This window comes from Suncus etruscus, chromosome 3 (assembly GCF_024139225.1).
Source record: "Suncus etruscus isolate mSunEtr1 chromosome 3, mSunEtr1.pri.cur, whole genome shotgun sequence".
Lineage (NCBI taxonomy): Eukaryota > Metazoa > Chordata > Mammalia > Eulipotyphla > Soricidae > Suncus > Suncus etruscus.
The window spans coordinates 120,665,326-120,683,104 of record NC_064850.1 but is presented as its reverse complement, the minus strand read 5'-3'; the positions used below and the strand labels follow the sequence as shown (position 1 = coordinate 120,683,104).

Below are 17,779 nucleotides of genomic sequence, written 5' to 3'. Positions count from 1 at the left end.
GAAGTGCATGGGTCCAACTGCCCACAGAATCACTTTCATGACATGGATTTTGTGAGGGTCCTTCGTGAAATGGATGGAAAATAAACCTTTGCTCTTGTTTCCAGCCTTCCAAGCAGTGCTCAGATTTGGGGTTCCTAGCCCACTGGGCTCTCTATAGTTCTGAGGATGCATAGCTGCTGTCCAGTGGTGCTGGGGATACAGACCCCTCCTTCTGGTGGTATGTGGGGACCATAGGTGCTAGGAGTCTAACCTGGATTGAGTGCTTGGAGGCCTGTGCCTAGTTGGGGGTTTGGATTTAGATGCTGTGTTGTTTGTGTTCATTTAAAGCCATGATCATGTGTGAGCCACCAGTGGGGCACACTTTCATGAGTGAAGAACCAGGGTTTGCCGGGAGAGGCAGACCGTGGCCCTAGTGGAGCTGTGGGCCCCACTTGGAAGGGCGCTGGTCTGATTGAGGGGGGCCATGTAGACTGACGTCTGGGTCAGAGAGGGTGGTTGCTAATAAAAAGAATCCAGACAGACGTTGTTCTGGGAAAAGGAGGGAAGAGGTAATGGGGGGTGGGGAGGGTGGGAGAGAGAATGAGAAAAACAGTGAGCCGGAGAGATAGCACGGAGGTAAGGCATTTGCCTTGCATGCAGAAGGTCATTGGTTCAAATCCCAGTATCCTGTATGGTCCCCCGAGCCTGCCAGGAGCAATTTCTGAGTGTAGAGCCAGGAGTAATCCCTGAGCGCTGCCGGGTGTAACCCAACCCCCCCAAAAAAACAAACAAACAAAAAAACCCAAAACAATAGCAAAAAAAACCAAAATAAAGAGCATGCATGAGTGGGCCTGGTGGGATCATGTGGAGAAGGCAGATGTGTCCAAGGGAAATGAGGGATCACACACTCCATTTCCTTTATTTTAATTCTATTGTCACCAAGGTAACCACTTCCCCTCTTGGCTGTGGGGGGCAAATGTGCTTGCCACAGAGATATGAGTCTGATCCGATAGCTGATAGCTGCTTGATCCACACACAGTACTGTAACAGACAGACACACACGTGTGCAGTAATATGTCGAATGATTTTATTTTTAGAACTTCGATTCAGTGCCTTCGAAAAGCAGTGTGATGCAAGGACTGGAGAAGAGCTTTTCTTTTCTTTTTTTTTTTTTTGGGCCACACCCATTTGATGCTCAGGGGTTACTCCTGGCTAAGCGCTCAGAAATCACCCCTGGCTTGGGGGAACCATATGGGACGCCAGGGGATCGAACTGAGGTTGTGATCCTTTCTTGGCTAGCGCTTGCAAGGCAGACACCTTACCTCTAGTGCCACCTCACCGGCCCCATAGAAGAGCTTTTCTATGAAAGAGTTTATTCCCTTTTTGTTGCTGCTGTTTGATTCACACCCACAGTAACCCTGCTCCCCACAGCCAGGAATTGTGTTAGAGATAGGGCAGTGGTCGGAAACCATTTTTTTTAAACTGAGCCAAATCTCTACAAAACCATGATTGAAATTTATTTTGAGAGCCACACAGGGCACACAGAGTCCTTACTCCTGGATCGGCCACCCAGCACACAGACGAGCCAAATTAAAAGTGTAAAGAGCCACATGTGGCTCGAGAGTCACAGGTTGCTGACCACTGAGAAAGGGTCATGGGGATAGGATTCATGGTCTCGAGCTTTCCAGCTGGGAAATTTTTCCACCATCAAGGCATCCTCAGGGACCTCTGAAAGAGTTCAAAGAGGTGAATAAAAAGAAATTAAATTGGGACTGGAGAGGGGCCGGGCGGTGGCACTAGAGGTAAGGTGCCTGCCTTGCCTGCACTAGCCGTGGACGGACCACGGTTTGATCCCCTGGTGTCCCATATGGTCCCCCAAGCCAGGAGGAACTTCTGAGCGCATAGCCAGGAGTAACCCCTGTGTGTCACCGGGTGTGGCCCAAAAACAAAAACAAAAACCAAAAAAAAATTGGGACCGGAGAGATAGCATGGAGGTCGGGTGTTTGCCTTGCATGCAGAAGGATGGTGGTTCGAATCCTGGCATCCCATATGGTCCCCTGTGCCTGCCAGGAGCGATTTCTGAGTGTAGAGCCAAGAGTAACCCCTGAGCGCTGCCAGATGTGGCCCCAAAAACAAAAACAAAAAAATAAAATAAAAAAATGTTGAGACATAATGACAGGCATAATTAAACAACTATGTCACATGGTGCTTCTGCCAGTCTTGCAGGCAAATGCATGGCTGTTCACTGAGTATGATTTTAACTTTTGCTGTCATCGTTTTTGGGCCACACCCGGTAGTGCTTAGGGCTTACTCCTGGCTCTGCACTCAAAACTTCTGGCAGGGCTTGGGGAACCACATAGGACTGCTGAAGATCCAATCCTGTTTAGCTGTGTGTAAGGCAAGCTCTCTGCCCACTGTGCTCTCTACAACCAGCCCTACAACTTACCCTTTGCTTTAAAGTACTCATCACAAAATGGTGACTGAAAAGGTAAAAACAAAACAAATAGTGATGTGACCCCAGGTCACATCCTGGTCAGAGAAATGCCTTAGTGCAGAGGCTGGATGGGGGGCTGGCTCCTGGGAACTGCGTGCAGGGTGAGGCAGAGTGTACGTCCCTGTATCGGCCAATGTAGACTGAATAATCCTCATGGATTCTCAGCTGGTGTGAAGGCTCTGAAGACATTGAAGAGCTAAGGCTGGTTCGTGGGCACTGCAGTTTCTCCTCTCATTGGGGTGCTGGTGAGATGCGCCATGGCCAGGTTTGAAAGATGCAGCCGGGCAACCCAGAAGGGCTTGGGACACAGTACAGAGGCTTTCAGGCTCATGTTGTTTGGGGTTCCTGCTTCAATAAAAATAAGTTACCCAGCATCTTCCTCTAGAAATCCACTTTAGTTTTGGTTTTTGGTCACTCCCAGCAGATTACTACTGGTTCTGTGCTCAGGGATCATGCCTAGTGGGCTCTGAGGACCATATGAGTGTAAGGATCAGCCCCCAAGTTGGCTGTGTGCAGGGCGAGAGCCTTGACCACTCTGTTCTCTCTTCTGTCCTGATATATAGTGTCACTGAGAGGTCCATCTCCTGGATGCCAAGCTGGGTGGCCGTGTGGGACAGGTGACCAGCTCCAGGAGAACAGCAAGGGGTCTGTGTCAGGCCTGGCCCTGCCTCTGGATAGTAGGGTCCTTGAGCCCAAGAGGCCAGTTCTATTAGTGTGTGTGTTTGTGTTTATGTATCCATAACATGGAGAGCAACAATGATTGTTTACTCCTGCCCACCGCTCACCCCCATGTATTCCTGGAGTTTTCTTCCTATTTAGTTTTTTTTTTGGGGGGGGGTGTTTGGGTCACACCAGGCAGTGCTCAGGTTACTCCTGGCTCTGCACTCAGAAATTGCTCCTGGCAGGCATAGGAGACTATTTGGGATGCTGGGATTTGAACCAATGTCAGTCAGCTGTGTGTAAGGCAAATGCCCTACTGCTGTGCTATCTCTCCTGCTTTTCTTCCTATTTAAAAAGCAATAATTGCACCCACATTCTCCTTGATTCGACCTTTACCTTTTCCATACCTTTTCCAAGTGTTGGCAGCTGCTAGGTGGTCCTGGTACAGCCACGCTCTGCTCAGGCTTAGTCTGCCTTTCCCAGTGCAGTTCTGATAAATTGCTTTGTTTTCTCTCTCCCCCTCCCTCTTCCTCTCCACATTTGGCAGTGCTCAGGACTCTCTCCTGGCTCCACACTTTAGGGATCACTACTGATGTGCTCAGGAGACCAAACAGAATACTGCCCATCGAATCTGGGTCAGCCTTATTCAAGGCAAGTACTGTCTCTGCTGTTGCTCCGGACCCCAAGTTTGGTAAATAGCACTTGTGGCCTGTTGGATCCCTGGGTTTAAGCCAAAACTCTGATTCCAAGCTCTGGGCCAGGAAGTGCTGGGAGGGAGGGAGAGGTGAACTGTGAGCCTGGACCAGCCTGGAAGGAACTGTACTTGGACAGACTCAGACAGACTCTGACATATTCAGACCAGCATCTTTTATTTGATTTTCATTTTTGTTTTCTTTTAAAAGGTGGGATGTCAACATCACTTCATTTCTACATTTTTTTTTTTTTGGTTCTGTACATTTCTTAAAAGGAAATAAGTAATGCTCAATGTACAAAGTAAAAACAGAAAGCTAGAAAAACCGTAAGAGAAGGGAGCAGTGATGAATGTGGGGCTGGACAGAGGAATCCGCAGCCAGGGTCCACCCGAAGTGCAGGATGCGTCCAGGTGTGAAATAAAAATACTCTATTTTAAACAAACAGTATATATATATATTTATATGTATATATATTTTTACAGATAGTAGACCCAGTGATAATCTGCAGTATTGTAAAAACTTATTTACAAATAACTTTTTATCCCCCCCGACATTACATATACATCAGCACCGTTGTAAAAACAAAACCCAAACAAAACGACCTCAGTAAGATCTACTTATTTTGTTGGTCCCAGTACTGAGCAGCTGGAGGGAGGCCTGAAAAGATAACAGCCATACCCCACCTGGGGGTCACCCCATTTTCCTACTACTGCCTAGAGATTGATTTCCTGCCCCTCTCTGGAAAAGGGGTATAGTAGGTAACTTCTGACCACCCCTCCTTTTCTAATTTTTGGTTTTCCCATTTCCTGGTGGTGTCGGGAGTGTGCTGGAGCTGGGACGGGGTCAGTGTTCACCTGTGCCTGACATTCAGCCCAGTGCCCATCCCAGCACCCCTATAAGGGAGTCCCCATGGCCCTGCTCCAGACTGAGCAGAGAAAGAGGCCCTGGGAGAGACGCAGGGCACGGAATTCACTCACGGGAAAGGGTGCCCCAGCCCCCCAACTCCCGAAGCAGTGGGCAGGAGTGACTGGACGGTGGGCAGTAGATTTCATGGTCTATTTCGCGCTCGTTTGGGGCTGGAGTGAGTCGCATCCAGGCCTGAGCAGCGCTGGGTCTGCCCGTGGCCATGGTAAGCAGCGTGCACAATGGACTCTCCCGTCCCAGGGCAGGGGACGCCACACCCGTGTGGTTACGGGTTCCTATACCCGGAGGCAGGTAGTCCTCCTGCCTCCTGGGCCACATCAGGGCCATCCACTCAGGGTCACCGTCCCCTGGACGACAAGCTCAGGGCCCACCATTGCATCTCTGGCTCCGCTCCAGACCCCAGCTTGGCTGTGTCGCTTCCAGTGTCTATGAGAAGCTGGGGGGTCAGTGTGCCTTCCATGGGGGCTAATGCGCTCTTGGTGGTCACCTCGGTCCCTGCACAGGGCTGTCTTGCGATGGAGCCTTGTCCAGGAGACTTGGGTCTCGTCCTGGACGCCTTGGGGCCCCTGCAGCCTCTTCTCGTGCCAGACCCCTCCTCCCAGTGCAGCTGGGGTGTGTGCTCTCCTGCTGACTCCGAGCTGTGCCCCCCTGTGCCCACTCTGTGAGGGCATCTGGGGCCCCGTGGGCAGCACCTGGCGCTCCCTCTGTAATTCTGCTTAGTTCACGATGTGAGTGCCCCATCCAAAACAGGGCTGGCACTGTGGGGAGCGGGTGGGGGGGGCACCTCCTGTCTCCTCTTCGCTCTGAGTTTCCCCCACCAGAGCTTTGGCTCTGGGAGACTCCCGAGACTAGGGGTTCCCGAACAGTTCATCCAGCTCCTGCATCCACTCATCCCCTGGCCCGCCTTTAACGATGGAGTCCACCAGGTCAGCGCCATCAGCCAGGCCTGGGAAAGGTGGCCCCGCACTGTCCCCGCCGTAGCTGTAGGTCACATCCTGCGCCGGGGGTGCGCGCTCATAGCCTTGGTTCTGGCCCCCGGCCCCAGCAAAACCCCCCGTGGGCATCTGCTGCTGGCCCGGGGCCTGGCCGAAGGCGGGCAGGCCGGGCACACCCTGGTTCAGGCTGGACATGACCAGCGGCCGGGCCTGTGCGCCACCCTGCTGCGCAGCGAGTCCGGGCATCATCTGGCGCCCCATGGCTGCGGGATTGAGGGTCCTCACGGTGCCTGTGCCAGCGTCCACCACCTGGCCCAGGGCGCCCTGGAAAGGCGGTTTGCCCAGGCGCGGCTGGCCGGCGGGTATCGGGTAGCCGGCCCCGTTGTTGAACGCCCCCAAGTCGCCACTAGTCCTGACTGGCATGGCCTGCAAGCTGCGCTGGGGCCAACCTGGGGCACCCTGCTGGACGGCCCCCACCATGCTCTGCAATCGGGGCGGTGCCTGCGACCGGGCCAGCGAGGGCCCCTGTGGGCCCACCGGCCCTTTCATCTGTGGGTGCTGGGGGGTCAGCGCCGAGTTCACCAGCAGGTTCTGCCCAAAGCCGCTCATCAGGCCAGCGCCCTGCCCGGAGCCGGGCTGCCTGGGCCCCGCTGCAGCCGCCGCTGCCGCTGCTGCTGCTGCGCCGTGTGTCATGGCCATGCCACTTTGGTTCGGGTGCTGCAGCATCGAGCTCAGCCCCGGGCTCAGGCTGTACATTCCCGGCTGGCTGGCAGGCGCTGAGCTGTAGAGGCCCATGTCCGACGGCGCGGCCGTGCTTGCCAGGCTACCGGGGCTCTGGGCCGGTCCCATAGCCATCATGCCCGCGTTCTGCGCCAGCATCCTCGGAGGGCGCATGGGCTGCAGTGCTGTCTGGCCCCTCGCGGCCGCCAAATCCTGGGGAGACCCTGCAGGGACAGAAGGATACAGAGGCTCGTTCTTCTCCACGGGCCCAATCACAGAGCAGGAAGAGGCACTTCCACCTCTGCAGAGTGGAGCGGGAATGAAATGGGAATCATTCACTTACAGAAAGTGGGATTGGAGATCAGACACTCGGGACTCAAACCAACATTAATAAAGGGTTTCCTGAGCCCATCAGGAGTAATCCTTGAGCGCAGAGCTCAAGGTCTAAGCCCTAAGCACTAAGCAGCCTCCCCACCAAAATCCTTGAAAATTATTGCAAATCATAGCAGTGCAATAAAAATGAAAGAAGGGAAACATAAAAGTAAACATGGAAGAGGCCCAAATTCTCCTTACTCAGAGAGGTTCCCAGTATTTACACAAAACGCACACAAAAACATTGTGTGCACAGACTAGGGTGGGTGGGCGGGCTTCTGCATGTGTCCTGTCTTGATGTCACTTCTGTCTACGTTTTGGTTTTCTCTTTTTTTCAGAAATGCTCCCACGGCCTCTGGCATTCGGTGGCATGGGTGGCATTTGCTCAGGAGGTGGCCACTCTCCCCTTCTGGGCTGCCCTGCCCAGCCCAGGGCTTTGCCTCATTTGTGGGTTCAGCAGAGAAGCCCAAAGACTGTTTCAGTAGCTGCTCAGGTTATGGGCCAGTGCTTCTGCTAAGCAGCTATTTCCACACTGGGGCACATTTTTGGGGTCTGCACTGCACATTCCACATGTCAGTGGCGGCTGGCCAGCTGCCCGAGCTCCAAGAAGTAACTCTGCTCTGCTCCTGGCAGTGAGTGCTAAGTCCTGGACTCCTTGCTTTAAGGAAATGGGACCAGAGCAGTCTGGCCAAAGCATTGGCTCTTCAGAGACAGCAGTCAGGCAGAGTCAGGCCCACAGGTTCTGCCAGCTCCCTGCAGCCAAGGGCACAGACTCCCAACCAGTGACCCAGGTCCAGAAAAACAGCTCCACATGCACAGACGCTGTGGCTTGGGGCTGGGCAGTATCAGGAGCAAACGGGGGTCCCAATAGGAGCTGTGGGAAGAGACCAGATAGCGAAGAGGCAGAGCTTCCTGGGCTGAGCGGGGAAGGGGGCATTTATCTTCCTAACGTCCTTGTTGAGTTCAGGGTAGCAAAACCAGCTCCATCTATAGATTTTGTTTTATCTTGTTTTGGGTGACAGTGCTCAGGGGTTACTCTTGGCTCTACGCTCAGAAATCATTCCTGGTGGTGCTCCGGGGACCATGTGGGATGTGGGGATAGAACCCAGGTCGGCCACATGCAAGGCAAGCATTTTATTAAAGGGACTATCACTCTGGCTTCATATTTTATTTCTCAAAGAAAAAAGACTGGAGAGAATTTTGATCATGCAAGCGATCAAATATTTTGCCTTGGGAGATGGGGTGGGAACTCTGGGGAGTCAGAGAGACCTGGCAGAGATCCCCAGAAAGGTGCCTATTTTTTAAATTTCATTTTTTAGCTTTTAGTGATAAGTGATTGAGAGAGAACAGTGCCCTGACTAAGCATGGAGCAGTAGCACACACACCGCCTCAGTGGCCAGGGGTTCCAAAACCTTCCCAGCTAAATCAGTCTTGACCAGAGCTGAGCTGATTCTTTTGGTAAATGGATTATTGAGTTATTAAAAAAATAAAAATATTGGGATTAGGGCCGGAGAGAAAGCATGGAGGTAGGGATTTTGCCTTGCATGCAGAAGGATGGTGGTTCAAATCCCAGCATCCCATATGGTCCTCTGAGCCTGCCAGGAGCGATTTCTGAGCCAGGAGTAACCTCTGAGTGCTGCCGGGTGTGACCTTCCCTCCTCCCCAAATATTGTATGATAGCACAATTGGTGCAAGCACACGGGTCTTGCACGTGGTTGACCTGGGTTCCATCCTTGGCATCTTATATGGACCAGAGCCTGCCAGGAGCAATTTCTGAGCGCAGAGCCAGGAGTAACCCTGAGAGCTGCTGCATGTGGCCCCAAACAAACAAACAAACAAATAAAAATATTGCTGACTTCGAGGCTACACCGTGAGAGGTCCAAGTTATGAAACCGTCTGCAGGGTGCTAGAAATGGGGATCAGCCTTCAGAGTTGGTGTCTAAGATGGACCAGCTGAGGGGCAGCCAGGTCTGGGCTCATTCTTTGAAGGAGAAATTGCTCCCTTCTTCGGGACTAAGATCACAGCCAGGAGGCTTTTGAGGAGAAACCTCCCTTTAACTTTGCTCTCTCAGAGCACCGGGGCATTGAAGACCCGCACGCTCTTTTCATATTTACATAACTTCACGCCTCCAAGTAAGCAAAAATATACAAAGGAAAAAATGTCCAATGCAGCTGCGGTTAAGGCACCAGGTCAAGGGTGGACATGTTCCAGGCCTTGCCCCATACCTCTCTGCCCTGCCAGCACCCCAGTCAGTGGTCTTGGGCCCTGGAGTAATGTGATGCCGGCCATGGACCCCAGTAAAAAAAAAGTCAAGGAGATCGGAGTGATAGCACAGTGGGTAGGGCATTTGTCTTACATGCAGCCAACCTGGGTTCGATTCTGGGCATCCCATATGGTCCCCTGAGCCTTCCAGGAGTAATTTCTGAGTGGAGACAGGAGTAACCCCTGAGGGCTGCTGAGTGTGGCCCCCAAACAAAAAGAAAAGAAAACAAAACAGAACAAAAAGACTCAAGAAAAAATGACTTCTTTGGTTGCTAAATGTTAAGCCACAGATTGCTTTGCTTTGCTTTGCCTTTTCTGGCGGGGAGGCACGTTGAGCCACACTTGGTGGTGCTCAGGACTCACTCCAGGCTCTGTGCTCAGAGATCAAAGCAGGCCTGGGTGCATGGCGCATGTATTGCAAGTGCCTTAACCACTGTCCTGTTCTTTGGCCATCAGTACCTAAGGCAACAGGTAACCCCAGAGTTGAAGCCTGTAAGGATTGCCACGGGAGAAGGCAGGAAGCCAAAATGCGGGGTTTCTGATGCAGGGCCCCTTGGTGCTCTATAACGCCTGTGAGGGAGCTTAGGATGGCTCAGGCCCCCCAACTCGAAGCTCCCCTTTGGAGACAGAAGCACTTGCTATTCCACTGCCCTTCCCCTTCATCTCCCATGGGCAGGTCCCTGGGCAATGGAGGGAAAGGGAGGGAAGGTGGAGTGTCCCCTCCACCCTAGAGGGTGGTATAGACACACTAGCTGGTCGAGTCACTGCCAATTCAGGTTGCCTCTTCCTTCCACAGTGTGGGGCCATGGTTGTGCGGTACAGGAGACAAATGGCGGACCTCAGTGCTAGAGGTGCCCTCCAGTGCCCACTCCCAGACTCTGTAGATCCCATCTTGTGTCTCCTGGACACCCCTCAGGAACCCAGCATGCACAAGGCAGCGTCTGGCACGGCTGGGACACGCCCAGAGGGGATCCCTGAGCTGGGGGCAATTCTAGGTTGGGGGGCAGAGGCTCACCTTGGAACTGGCCGAGCTGCTGCACCGGGTATGGGCTCCGTTGCTGGGCCTGCTGTCTGGCTACGTGCGGCTGCTGTGGAGACAGGGCAAGGCTGGGGCACGCCGGGACCCCGGAGACCAGCACCACACACCCCACTGCACCAGGGTGGGATTCACCCGTGCCTCGCCCCACTCCCCATGCTCCCAATCCCAAGCCCACCAGCCCGCCATTTGCCCCGACCACCTGCTTCCACCCTGGGCTCACCTGCCCGGCCAGGTGCTGCCGCTGCTCTCGCAGGAACTGCTGCTTCTGCTGCTCCAGGAGCTGCTTCACCAGCGCTGGCGGCTGCGAGCCCAGGAAGCCGCCCGCGGGCCCCGCTGAGCCCAGCCCGCTTGACTGGGGTGCCGATGGCTGCAGAGGGCCCGCGGTGCGGGGGAGGCCCACGGGGTGCTGCTCCTGTGGGGAGAGCAGAGAGGACGGTCCCATTCAGTGCCTCTGCGGGGATTCGATGGGGTTGGGGGGCAAGAAGGGGTGAAGAGGGCGTCCTCCACCTTAGGCCAAGGGCAGGATCAGGCTTCAGCTTACACTCTGGGATCCCCAGAAGAAAGCTGATCAATGCAGGGTAAGTGGGGGCTCCCCGGCCCCACCTCACCACAGGCGAACCATCTGGAAGGCTCCCGGATAGGATGGAGTCAACAACAAATCTGGGGCCTAGAGTCATAGCACAGCGGGGAGGGCCCTTGCTTTTCACTTGCAAGTGTTCAACCTGGGTTCTATCCCATATGGTCCCCTGAGTCTGCCAGAAATGATTCTGAGAACAGAGCCAGGAGTAATCTGAGTACAGTCAAGTGTGGCCCCCAAACCAAAAAACCTGGAAAGCTAAGGAGAGAGAAAATGAGAGGAAAGAGAAGGCAAAGGAGAGAGGAGTGGGAAATGCCTATTGAGCCTATTGAATGAGTCTCCCATGGAAAGGTGTCCCTGATCTTTGGGTAACTAAGACTGAGCTGGGTTTTCGGAGGGACGGGCTCTAGAACGATGGGTCGGAGCATCTCTAGCTGTCGAGAGTGATGGCAAGTTGTGCTGTTGTTATGGGTTCCTGACCAGATGCTGGTCTCCTGCATCACTGCTTCCTGTCCTACAGAGGAGCTGATGCTGGGTTGGGGTCCTCTTACCAGGGGCCCATGGAAAGACATGTTCTTGTGGGGCTCCATGATGAGACAAATCAGCCATGATTTGGAAATTTGGGCCACAGCTGGAGGAGCTCAGGGTTCACCCTTGTCAGGGCTCAGGGGACCACAAGGGTTGGCAGGGATAGAACCCAGGTGTGTGCAGGTAAACCTCTGCCTCTATGCTCCAACACAGATACAGACCAAAGCACTCAGCTCTGCCAAGGCATTTTGGACACAAGCCCCCAGCTGGACCTCTGCCAGAAGGTGTGGTCAACCTGCGTTTTTCCTGTGTCTCAGTCACAAATACGAGGCATCTAGAGGGGCCCAGGCCTGGCCCCCAGGGTCACCACAGGCACAGCCTGGCTGAGCCTGCTCTGTACCCTTCCTCAGACCCTGCGCAGCTGTAGGGCTGCAGGCTGGACTGGGCTCTCTACAGACCTTCTCAGTACACAGAGCAGAACACGGTGAGTTTGAAGCATGATGCACCATTGACAGTAAGGCTTCACTTAGCGGCCCCAGGGGTCTAGTGAGCTAAGCATCTCCCTATTGCCCCCAGACAGCAGCACTGCGAACATTTTGGGTTGTAAGGCACACCCAGCTGTGCTCAGAACAGAGTCCAGTTCTGTGCTCAGGAAACACTCAGGAGACCCTATACAGTGCCAACAACTGAGCCAAAGATGGCAGGTGCAAGTTGAGTGCCTTCACCCCTGCATGTCTCCATGGCTGTTTTGTTGTTCTGTGGGTCCACAACCCCCACCCTGAAATCCATGGGGCTCCTCTCCAAGCCTGGTTTAATTATTATCCACAGGTGCCTCACCATGGTGGCCTTGACTTTGGGTCTAGCCAGAGCTAGCAGCCTCCTTCCAGAGTATTCAGTGGATTTTTGTAGCCTGAGGGACCAAGGACTTAACTCTTGGATTAACTCACAGGAGGCTTTGAGGTCCCAGTGACTGTTTAAGACAGAGCTGAGGGTTCTGACCTCATGTGCCTTGAACACTTTCCAGCTCTGAGCCGAGGAAGAGGAAGGACTCCTGTCTTCTGTCTCTGCTCTCCTTTCCCCTTCTCTCCCCTCTCCTGTCTTCTTTCCTGTCTCCTCTGTCCACTCTCCTCTTTTTTCTCTCCTTTGAGGAATTCACCGAGGCTGCTGGAAATGTACACAGGTTCTTCATTTTTTTGAGGGGGGCTTCTAATTAGAGTTGGTGCCTAGGGGCCACTCCTGGATGTGTTGAGTCTGATGGAGCCAAGCAGCAGAGACTCAGGCCCAGAGGTGTGGTTTGGGTTTCTTCAGAGGGCCAAGGTGGTACAGATGCCAGGGACTGACTGACTCATGGGGCCTGGCCAGCATGTGCCCCAACCCCGAGCACACTACATGACTCCTGATATGGATTCTGGTCTCTGAAGCTGGAGGAAATTTGCCCAGAAGGGCAACAGAACAGAACATGGCCTCCCAGGAAGGAAAGCAGCAGGTGCAGGGGTTATGGGTGTGCCAGGGTCTCACTCCCCAGCATGGCCCATTTCTTCCCATAGTCCTCACTGCTCTGGTTCTTGTTCTCTCGAGTCCTGGGGACCCAACCTAGGGCCTCATATGTGCAAGGCAAGAGTTCCCTGGCTCAGGATCCTAAACCTCTAGGGCTGCTGCATCCAGAGGGGAGTGGACAGACACCCACAGTGGCGGGGGTGCCAAGGTATGAAAGGCCTTACCAGCTGCTGGACCATTTACCATGCACTGGGGCCTTTTAGCTTCCAGCCTTGGAGCCTTAATGAGTAACAGGGGCTGGCCCAGTGCCGAGGACATGTACGCACCAACACACATGCATACCTGCACACATGTGGGGAAATACATGCACACACGTGTGTGTACCATGCTCACACACGCACACGGGTGCAATGAAGTGGGGCCAGGCTGGGCTTTCTCCACCAGACAGGCAGCCGGACAGCGGCGAGTATTTTTAGTTTTAATTACTGCCTTGTCTCCTCCCCAGTCCTTAGCAGCAACCTCCCTTGTCTCCTATCCAGAATCTTAATATCGTGTCTCTTCCCCCTTGGAACCAAATGGTCCTTGTGGTTCAGTTCAGCACAGCTCCTCAACCTTCTCATTCTCCCGGAAATTAAAGTGTGTGTGTGTGTGTGTGTGTGTGTGTGTGTGTGTGTGTGTGTGTGTGTGAGAGAGAGAGAGAGAGAGAGACAGAGAGAGAGAGAGAGAGACAGAGAGACAGAGAGAGAGAGACAGACAGAGAGAGAGAGAGAGACAGAGAGAGAGACACACACACACACACACAGAGATCAAAACCCAGGAACCCATTTTACATCTCCTCTGGCCCCCAGGAAGAGAATTGAGTCATTCTTTTTCAGGGCTGGAGGGAGGGACAAAGACGCAGTTCGCGGCTTCAAAACCCGGCGGCGCAGGCTCCGGTGCTTCCGAGGGCGTGTGTGTGGGGCGAGAGGAGCCGCGGCTGCTGCGGGTGGCGGGTGCCCCTGGGAGTGCTGATGAGCCCCGGGGCGCGCGGCTGCATTTAGCGGCTTTGCGGGGGAATCCGGAGAGCGCGCCAGTGCAATTCCTCCGCGGGCCAGCAGATGGCGACGCCGGCGCGCGCCCGGCCCATACCCGCTTGCGTACGGTTCGGCCGGGCCCGGGGTGGCCGACGCGGCGCCGGGCACTCAAGTGTTACGGGCGACAGCAGGTAGCCTGGCAACTGAGCGCATAATCCCGAGCAGATGGCGCGTGCGCCGCGTGATGGACAGCGCGCACGACAGCCGCGACCAGCCTGCAGCCTCCCGGGGGACCCAGGCCCTTTTTGCACAAAATGAGTTTGCACGGCCCCCGGCCGGGCGGCTCTGGGGACCAGCCCCTCCCCACGACCGCCTAGCAGCTCCCGCAGACACCGAACTGGTTTCTTATTCCTCACTTTTCCTTTCCTTCCAGCCCCGGGGTTGGAGATCCAGCGCAGCTGGGGGTGGGGTCCCGGGACAGAAACGAAGGTGCCCCGAGGGAGGGTAGGAGGAGGTGGTGGGGTGTCCTGGCTGAAACCAGACCCCGGGGGGGGGGGACCGTACGGGAGGAAAGGCAACCCTTTTTCGGGAGCACCCACCACCCCACAACACAAAGGCAGAGCTGGGGAGGCGGGCGCTGCAGGGCGCACGCCCCGGGTCAACAACAGTCTGAAGGAAATTCGGGGTTTTGACGGGAAAAGTAGGGTTTTCCTCGAGGGCTCAGGCTTCTTTCCTAACGGTCCTGGAGGGGCTCAGAGTCCCAGTGAGGCGTCCCCAAAGGTCCCTTCCCAGCGGTGCTGATGGGAACAAAGAAACCCCAGAAGGAGGGCGCGTGTCTATGTGTATATGCGTGTGTCCACCCCTGCGCTGCCTCTGTGAGGACAGAGCACCCATATTCCTGGTGGAGAAGTGAAATTCAGTCCCTACTCCCCCCAAATGGGCTTTGGGATCCCATCGGAATCCCATGCTGAAACCCATCAGGGCCAGCGCTGGGGGCGGCCACTTCTCCTCGGGTTTCAGCAGGGGCCGCTGGGCCCTGGGCCTCCACATTTGATAAGCACTTTTGGGGGTTTAGGGTGGTCAGCAGAGGCGCACGCCCCTGCTAGGCCTCTCTCAGGGCCTCCAGGGGACCAGGGTGGGGGCAGGAAGGCCCTCTGGGTGCTCAACTCCCTCTGGGCCTGCAGTGAAGGGGTGAAAAGGTGAAGGGCCGCCAGGGCCAGGCAGGGATTGGCCTCCGGACCTCCAGACCCGCCTCCAGACAGACTGGGGGCAGAGTCTCTGCTTCTGTAGGGATTGGGAGTCAATCTGGCTTTTGGCTAAGGGCCTACTTCTGGGAACACTGGTCGTTAGGCTTCACTGCAGATTCACTTTCCAGGGCAGCTTGGTAAGGCCTCAGCTTGGTGAGGCCCGCCAGGAATTCTGGAAGTATCCAGGGGGCAAGGGGCATGCTCGAGCAACAGCATAACTAGTAACTAGGAGGGCTAACTAGGCTTCAGCGGGTAGGAAGCAAGGGCCAGAGGTCACTCGCAGGGCAGGTGCTGGATGGAGTAATGGGCCCAGAGGACAATTGTAGACCCACTGTGTCTCATCACCCCCAATACAGTCAAACATTCCTCCCAGTGCCAAAGGCCATTGTCCTCAAAGACCATACATAAGTGGGACCACAAGCGGGGCTGCGGAACATTCCCACACCACCAGAAGCTGGAAATCCCATCACTCTTCTCAGCCAGAGGTTGTGATGATGGAATCAGGTCATAATCAGAAAATGGGGAAAACAGGCAAACACATGGGAATTAAAATAAATATGGTGGTTTCTTTTTTCAGAGTCGAAACCCCACAAGCAAGCAAACACGTTCTGGATATACAACCAACCAACTAACCAACCAACCAACCCTCTCACCCCGCCACCTTACAAACCCCTCATATTGGCTCTACATGCTGCAACCCACTAGCAGAGACATCTCTGCTGATCAAGGCACCCCGAGGTTCTGAGAGGTTCACAAACTTGTCTGCGTGTCGCATGTCTTTAGGTTCCATGAAGTGGATCTAATCCAGAGTGAAGAGAAGTGGAGGCAGGGAGGAAGAGACACAGGATTAAAAAAGGTGGGACACACTCTGGGTGGTCCCCAATCTCTGGTGTCCCCAAGAAAACCTGGCACCAATCTCTAAAAGGAAGGGGCAGGAGTGACAGAACAGCGGGGAGGGTGCTTGTCTTGCATGCGGCTGACCCAGGTTGGTTCCCGGCATCCCATATGCTCCCCTAAACACATTGAGGAGTGATTTCTGAGCACAGAACCAGGAAATACACTTAAGTTCTAATCAGTGTGGCCCCAAAACAAGAATATCAAGGAAAAGAAGGACAGTCTCCAATTGGGATATATGACTGTCTCCACTCCTATGGACAGTCTCAGCTCAGTTCTCCGCGCCCCACCCCAGTGTCATTCCCTACACAACAGTGGCCAGGCTGGATGTCTCGGCAGTTCACTAAATTGCCCCTCCCTTGTATTTGGGCCACATCGGGCAGAGCTCAGGGACTGCTCCTGGTTCTGTGCTCAGGAATCACTCCTGGCAGGCTCAGGGATCATATGAGATATGAGGGATCAAATCCAGGTTGGCTGCATTCAAGGCAAACGTCCTCCTAGTTGTGCTATTGCTCCAGCCTTAGATGCGAGTCATTTTGACTCTCTGGGAGCTTGAGGCTTGGCTGGCATCAAGGGCCGCAGTGTCCCAAGGCCTCCGCCTCCCCCCTCCCACCCAGAGTCAATATTTGCTGAACTGAACTCGAAGGCTCTGGTGAATTCTCGGTGGAGCCAATATCAGAGACAGCTGGGAGGAGAGAGAGGGCAGCAGGGTCTATGTAGAATCAGCAGCTGGGGGACTGGGGGAGGGTGAATAAAAAACACAATTTGCCCTTTTCCGGGCATTGGACATGCTCACCTCAGCCTGATCAGTGGAAGAGTTTGAGCTCAGGCCAGCCCAGGGTAGATGAGCCTGTGGGTTGCTCTGATGTGAAGGATCCTGCACTCCCCCGCCCCACACCTTACAAGCTCCTTAGGGTGTGGGAGGCACTGGATGAGACAATGCTGGCAAATCTGCCCAGGAACACAAGGCCACCTGACACTGGGACCAGGGGGAGAAGCTGACAACAGTTGGGGGCAGGAGCCCCGGAACCACCACCTTAGACAGGGAGTGTCATGGGGTCCCTCAAACTCTCCACCCCTAAGTGCTGTTTGCTTTCTCTGGCCACATCCTCAGGAGCTACTCCATGCTTCGGGGACTGAACCCAGCCCCTCTCCTGCATATTCTGGAATCCATGGAAGGCTCTGCCCGACTCATAACCTCCATGTCTGTCCGTGCCAGGACATAGAGGGTCACCAGGAGGCTAAGTTGGCACCTCTTCTGGGGCAGCGGCAGAGGAAGTGCCAGGAAAGGCAGTCACGAGGTGTAGGTGACCCAGTGAGCTCAAGGTGGCCTGTTTTGGCCAGAAGGCCGGGACGCAACAGAGCCACAACATGCATCAGTGAGCCCAGGACCTTGCAGGGAGTATTGGGGGCCCTGCATGGTCAGTTGTGCAAACAGAGCCAGGGATTAGCCTGTGGACGTCGAGGGGCATCAGGGTCACTTTCTCCCTCCTAAGGCAGGGAGAGGCTAGTGACAGCACAGTGAGGAGGCCTTTGTCTTGTATGCAGCTGCCTGTTCTATCCCATATGGTCCCTGGAGTGTAGAGTGGGGGTAACCTCTGAGCACCACCAGGTGTGGCCCAAAAGCAAAAACAACAACCCCCTCTCCAAACAAAAACCGCTGGAACCCTGCAGGACATCCCTGCTGTCCAGTTCACTGTCCTGTGGTGACTTCTGTTTCTAGTTCTTCAAAATTGACTTTTAGAGACACGGCCTTGGGAAAGACAAACACACAGACAAGAGTAAACAAGGAAACAGCCAGGTGGAAATCAGAATCTGGGCCCTGTTCTGGATTTGTCTGCTCAGATTTGGGTGGCAACAGAGCAGCTTCTCTGCCAATGGTACCGCAAACACTGGTACCATGAACTCCGGTGCCACAAACACAGGTATCACGAACACCTATGTC

General features: G+C 54.6%; 1 protein-coding gene across 1 annotated transcript in view; it reads right to left on the bottom strand.

The window, feature by feature from the left end:
- Nucleotides 1–5,058: 5,058 nt before the first annotated feature.
- The window catches only part of MAML3 (mastermind like transcriptional coactivator 3), a 219,232-nt gene continuing 206,511 nt past the window's right edge, over nt 5,059–17,779 (bottom strand). The window contains exons 3-5 of the mRNA XM_049769993.1: nt 10,299–10,490; nt 10,055–10,127; nt 5,059–6,628 (exon numbers count right to left, since the gene is read on the bottom strand). Coding sequence (XP_049625950.1) covers nt 5,598–6,628; nt 10,055–10,127; nt 10,299–10,490 — 1,296 coding nt within the window. The 3' untranslated portion in view covers nt 5,059–5,597. The remainder of the gene's footprint in view (nt 6,629–10,054; nt 10,128–10,298; nt 10,491–17,779) is intronic.